Here is a 6,339-nt window from a genome sequence, read left to right as displayed (position 1 = left end):
GCTCACCACCCGCCGACCGATACCCAGCCCGACCCGAGCAGCGATCTGGGCCTTCCGGGTAACTCCCCCCAGTTTATATACCGGGCATGACCTGCTGTGGTATGGAATACCCCTTTGGCCAGTTTGGGTCAGGTGTCCTGTCTCTGCTTCCTCCCGGCTTCCCCTCCTCTCTGGCAAAGCATGAGACTGAGAAAGTCCTTGGTCAGAGTAAACATTACCGAGCAACAACTAAAAACATCGGTGTTATCAGCATTGTTCCCAGGCTGAAAGTCAAAACCACAGCACTGCACCAGCTACTAAGGAGGAGAAAAAATGACTGCTGTAGCTGAACCCAGGACAGTGGTTTAAAACAATAAATTAGCTTCTTATACACTAGGATTAATATTTCAACTAATGTGTTTAAAACTAGTGACTGAGATACTGGAGTCTTATTTTCATTTCTGCAATGTGACTCCAAATGGTACACTACAAAAAAAAATCACTGTAACAAAAAAATTGCCATATTTCTTCTATATGCTATTTGACTGATTATTCACTTACTGTCTTTTAGCTGTACATTACTTGACAGATACAGCAAAATAAAAAACCTGAAATACATTTCCCAGGTTATTTACTGTTACGCTGGTTCATGTTCCAAACTACCACAATCATTCTCCCATATCTATGTCAATACAAATTTCGTATACAGAAAAAAGTCAAATATTCACAGCATGTCAAGTACCATCATTAAAAGACAAATCACTACCTCCTCCAGAAGTGCCTCCAGAAGTGTCTATTACACCACTGGTGCCTCCGAAGCATCAACCTAAGCTACAGAAGATGCAAAGCAACCTATATAGAATAGAGTTATTGTTCAGTCTGATTCCTCACTAGATGGTGCAATAAAGTCTTGAGGCAGTTGAAAAGAACATGACTTTGTTTCAAAAAACCATGGCATTAGGCAAACAGAGCTTGTCAACACAAATGCTGTTGCATAAAACCCACCCTTAACTCTTTTCACATGGACAAGACGAGGGGTAATGGGCACAAGTTACTCCTGGGGAGATTCCGACTGCACCCAAGAGGAGAACCACCAGTCACTGGAATCATATCCCGAGAGAAGTGGTGGATTCCCCAACACCAGACACATTTAAGATCCAGCTTGAGAGAATGCTGGGACATCTAGTCTAGGTCACACTTGGCCTAGAAAGGTTGGGCCAGATGATCCTTGAGGTCCCTTCCAACCTGGTATTCTGTGATTCTATAAACCAACTGGCCAAATCCCTTACTGTTGGTGCCGTTATTCCCACGAAACTGCAGATGCCAGTCCAGATGAAGTACAAACATACCTCTGTTCAGTGAAAGCAAACCACAGCCTTCCATGGCAGACCTCCTAAAATTTGCTACTGACTGACCCTTCCTGCCTAAAGACTGAGGCTGTTGCCTCTCAGTGTCTGGTATGATCTGGTGTCCTGCTATAAAAAGTGCTGCCTTGGCACCAGAATAAGAATGGAAAAAAACGAAATTTCTCAGTATCTTTTCAAACATCCCCAGCAACTCTGCTACAGCAGTAACTTTATGACAGGACTATGGAAAAAGACATCACCTTTTCCTCTAAAACAAGTCAGAAATGCTATCATAGCAAAAATGAAAAAAAAAAAAACAAAACAAAACAAAACACAACCCACTCCCCACCCAACTGCAAAACAGGATAAAAAACACCCTTGAAAACAGGGCAATTTCCACAGGCATACCTATCTGCACTCAGATGCATTAGGTTTATACCTTTACTTGTAGTATTACAGAAATAAGGGGACTAAGATGGACATCTGATGAAAACTTATCTTACCTTTCCAAATGATCCCTGTCCAAGAACCTTAAGTAGTTCAAACTGTGCTGGATCTGCTTTCTCACAACCTTCTTTCACATGGTGTGTAATAGGAATTTCTTTCACACTTCCTTCATCCTATTATTTCAAGACAAACAAACAACAACAATGAACAGGCCTGAATGAATCAAATATCATTAGAAATGCATGCAAATGCCTGCTCTTTTCTTTGCTGGTGGTTTTCTGGTTTGTTTGCTTGGTTTTTTTGGGGGGTGTTTGGGTTCTCGTTTGTGTTTTCAATATTTTAAATTCTACTACGACAAAAAGAAAGCTGGTCAAATGAAGAATTTCCCCATCCATCCTTTCTTAAATAGATATTTCTAAACTGAAGTAAAAGTCTCAAAGAATGCTTATTTACTTTTGTCATAAATATTACAGCTACAGTGAAGGTGCATTTTCTTACATGAAAGGAATAAATGCACAGATCTTTAAATCAAGTCTAAGATGATCCTTCTGTGCTTTACCTCTGTTTAGCAGCCTCTAGTTTTCCCAGTCATTACTCTTATCTTTCTCACTCCTGAAATAGTCTTAATGAAACCTAAATTTAATTTCATCATTTCAGTAATTATTGCTTTTCACAGCAGCAAATAATAAATACGGTCATCCATTTGCAGGTAGAGGAACATGCATCATTTGAAGAGCACAAATAAGACACGAGTCATCTTAAGAACTCTGAGAATTCTTGCATCCAACAGAAGAAACACGGCTCTGGGATGTTCATGGAAAGACTATCCTGCGTGGAGACAGCCTTCAGAAAGCTGACAGTAATTCTGTCCTGCTGTCTTCTTCCTGTTACTCTCATCTTTAGCAAAGCAGAGCACAGCACCCTCAATTGTGAAAAGACAAACATTCATGATGAAAACAAATCGGATGATGTATTGCAGCTTTCATGGTGTAAGAGAAGTTTCTGTGAGCCAAAACAAGCTAGATGTCAAAATAAGCACCCCTGAAACTTAAAACTATGTGCTAAGGCCTACAACAGCAACCTCAGCTTGCATGTAGAAAAGGAGCAGCATCCCTTAGCCCTATCAAGAATACCAATGAACTCCTTGTACACAGCAAATACAACCCAATCATATCAGAAAATCCCATCTGATTTGCAGTACATTGCTTTTAGGGTACCCAAATTATTATTAACTGTCCTCCTATCCTCTCTTTAGGTCTTCATCCTGAAAGCTTCTCTTAGCAGAGACCAGAAAAACACCCTACCAACCTACAGTGCATTACTCTCCCACAATGACAAGTACAAACAGCACCAGAAAAAGACCTGACCGCTTGATGAAACAGCTGGCTTTAGGAAAGAACAGCATTCTCTAGTCAGGCTGACTATAGAAAGTCTTGCATGCCTGGAAGCGTTTAAGGCCAGGTTGGACACAGGGACTTGGAGCAACCTGCTCTAGTGGAAGGTGTCCCTGACCATGGCAGGGGGTTGGAAATGGATGAGCTTTAAGGTCCCTTCCAGCCCTAAAAGTTCTATGATTCTATGACAACCATGCATTAAAACTTATAATCAGCTTTATCACACTTTAAGCTACTTTATTTCCCTCTTCCTTCACAAAAACCCAGCTGATATACACTTATGGCACAGTGTATACACGCCAACTCCATTTCATCCCTCCACCTTGCTGACTATGCATGTAAATGTTCATATGAAAGATGCACATATTTTATTTTAAACACGTGCCTGGAATTTAAGGCAGGTAAGAACACCAGCATTTCAAGTCATCCGACAAGAGATGAAAGCAGCAAGTTGTGTAGTTGTACAAGAGACTTAATGGCTGGTTCTTTCTATGAAATATGTAAATAGTCTATTTAAATGCCTTTTTACTTCACCATCCTAATTTGTATTCCTTAACGCTGTGCACCTATGCACGAGAAAAGATCTTTAAGAGTTCACCTGCTCTTCTGTTTATCACCCACCTCAACTCATTAGCCTGTGACATCACATGTGGTTGCTGCGGAGACTGACAGAGTATTTCTAAATGTGAACCCAGGAGAAAAATGTTTTCCATGTGAATAAAGAATAACTTGAGATGTATGAAATTAGTTATTTTTTTATAAAGTGTTTTACCTTTGCAAAAGATCTTACTTAACCATCATTAAGGTACTAAAAGTTGGCATGACTGAAGTATAAAAAGACCTCTACATCATCCACAAGAAACGAGCAGGTAAAAAGCTGAACAGATATACATGCCAGTTTCATTTCCATTTCTGGTTTGGCCTCCACGAACTGGAAGCCTGGTTATCTGATTTTGTGCTCTGCTGCTTGGGCAGCACATCTATCTCAGGGTTCAGGTACCAGCTCCCACTGAGCCACCTGGCGTAAGAGGTAACTATTCCCAGTAGATTCAATAGAAAACAAAGCACTGAAAGAAACGCCGCAATCAGTTATGGCTTTGTGCCATCTTACTTTGTTACAGCTTGACTGGTATGTAGCTCCAAGCACCTAACAGACAAGCTCAGCAACATCCTTTTGGTTCAAATACAGCAAAAGATTGAGACAACCCATTGCAACATGTAACATGACTACAACACTGACTGTTTATTTACTTACTCTACGCCAGGAAACATCCAAGTACCGCATGTTTCTACCCCCAAGAGTTTATTCTCCCAATCACTTACTTAAGTAAAATCTTAAATAAGATTAAAGAAGTTATTGCAACACAATCAGTGGTTGCAGCTGGCAGTAAAATCTACTTGCCACTTTCTTCCATGATTCCGTTCAGAAATACATGGATGGGTATGCTGAAAACTGATGATAAAACTTTCCACATGAAGTCAGGCATTTCACTATGTATAGAATTAGCCTGAAGTTTAGTCCAAGATTTAGCCAGCATACAGAACACTGATCTTCAGCATCTCCTAAATATGCACATCACCAAGGCACTGGACAAAAATCATGCTCAGCAGGGTTTATCTGAGATATTTCTGTGCAAGTCAAATTAACACACTGGTGTAAAAATTCTGTTCTAAAACAGCAGGAATTAAGCACCTTCTAGATGAATGTACAGCAACTACATTAGAAAATACAAAGGAAGAACAGATGACAGTGTAGTAAGAGCAATGTTAAGTACTCTGTGTATAGAGGGTTCAAGGTTGGACAGAGCATTTTCCAAGGTTCTCTCCAGCACACAGAATCTGTTTTCCACAACCTCATGCAGCAAACTTTCCCAAACAAGGCACTTACAGCCTCTACTCAGGTACTAATTTTCAAAATCATCTTTGAGACTTGGAGCCTCTTTAGATCTGGTCAAATAAAATGACAGGTTCAAAAGTTATTAAAGAGCAGGAAATGCACGAGTTTTGCTTCAAAAGCAAGTCACGCTAATAAACGTCTCAACGTCTATCAAATATACTTACATGATAGGAATATGGTTCACCTTCTTCCATAGGCTCATCTGCCATTTTAAGGCCATTTAGCTAGAGAGGGGAAGGAAGGGGAATGCAGAAGAAAAACAAAGTTAAGACCTAAAAATTTCAAATAAGCAGAGTTCATAATTTGACCAATTTACATTTCAGAGCACACAAATGGAAACTGACGCTCTTGTCACTCTAATTTAAAACTGGAGTTTCAAACAAATACTACTACTTAGGCTTTATATTTAGCATCTCCCTTATGTATGATTTAGCATATTCCTTTTTAAATGCTGTTCTATAGTGTTATTTAATTGGAATGAATGTAAAAATCCTTCTTTAAAAGCTACAGATACCATCCACACAAGATGACAGTAAAGCAAAATTTTTCTGTTAAGCACAAAATTTATGTTGCAGATGCTTTTCACACACCTAAAATCTACTGCTGACAATTGACTTGCAGGAGAAAAGATTCAGAAGTGATTTAGAGTCTTTTTAGGGCAAGAGAAGTACAAGAGCAAGAAGCGCAAGAGTAGGTAGTACAGAGAATACACACCACAGAACTTTTACGCCCAAAATAATTACCTATTTCCTTAAAAATTTAGATTCCTCTAAAAACTTGCTTGCATCAGAAGTTATTTAAATATCTAGTAAATAGAATACTCAGATTTTAAGTACTTCAAAACCTGTAGATCTGTATATTAAAATCCTTCTGGATTAGTTTCAAAAAATCACCTTTGACAGGCAATAAAGTATGATATAGCATCTGGACAGAAGCAAATAAATGATATGCTCTTAAATCAGCACAATACTTGCTAGCAATTACCAACCCCCTCCCCACCTCCAAAGAGCAGTAAAAAGATAAGAGTCCACAGTCACAGTAAAAAAAGAAAAAGTTTAAAAGTTATTTAGTTGAAGCTCTAAGTAACAATGCTGCTGAACAACTGACACTTGACAAAAACCCCCACAAATCTAAAGGACATGCTCTGTTTAAACATGCAAAGCACTAATTAAAAACTGGAAATACCTGACAAAATGGGTGAAGCCAATTATGGATTTTGCTAGTGACAATTGCTAATTTATTTGTATGTTAAGAGTTTGGCATCACTACCTTCATG

The 6,339-nt window shown here is 39.1% G+C and overlaps 1 protein-coding gene across 2 annotated transcripts in view; it reads right to left on the bottom strand.

Moving 5' to 3' along the window:
• The window catches only part of LOC104410244 (ribosomal protein S6 kinase alpha-6), a 27,828-nt gene extending 22,543 nt beyond the window's left edge, over positions 1–5,285 (bottom strand). The window contains exons 1-2 of one of the 2 annotated variants that reach the window (XM_010020355.1): positions 5,228–5,285; positions 1,829–1,945 (exon numbers count right to left, since the gene is read on the bottom strand). In XM_010020355.1, the coding sequence (XP_010018657.1) occupies positions 1,829–1,945; positions 5,228–5,272 (162 nt within the window). In that variant the 5' untranslated portion in view covers positions 5,273–5,285. Of the gene's footprint in view, positions 1–1,828; positions 1,946–4,402; positions 4,412–5,227 lie in introns of those variants that run through there. The other variant, XM_010020356.1, reaches the window with a different exon arrangement.
• Positions 5,286–6,339: the final 1,054 nt, after the last annotated feature.

Source organism: Nestor notabilis, unplaced genomic scaffold (assembly GCF_000696875.1).
Source record: "Nestor notabilis isolate BGI_N333 unplaced genomic scaffold, ASM69687v1 scaffold4768, whole genome shotgun sequence".
NCBI classification, from domain to species: domain Eukaryota; kingdom Metazoa; phylum Chordata; class Aves; order Psittaciformes; family Psittacidae; genus Nestor; species Nestor notabilis.
This window is presented reverse-complemented; position numbering and strand designations above follow the sequence as displayed.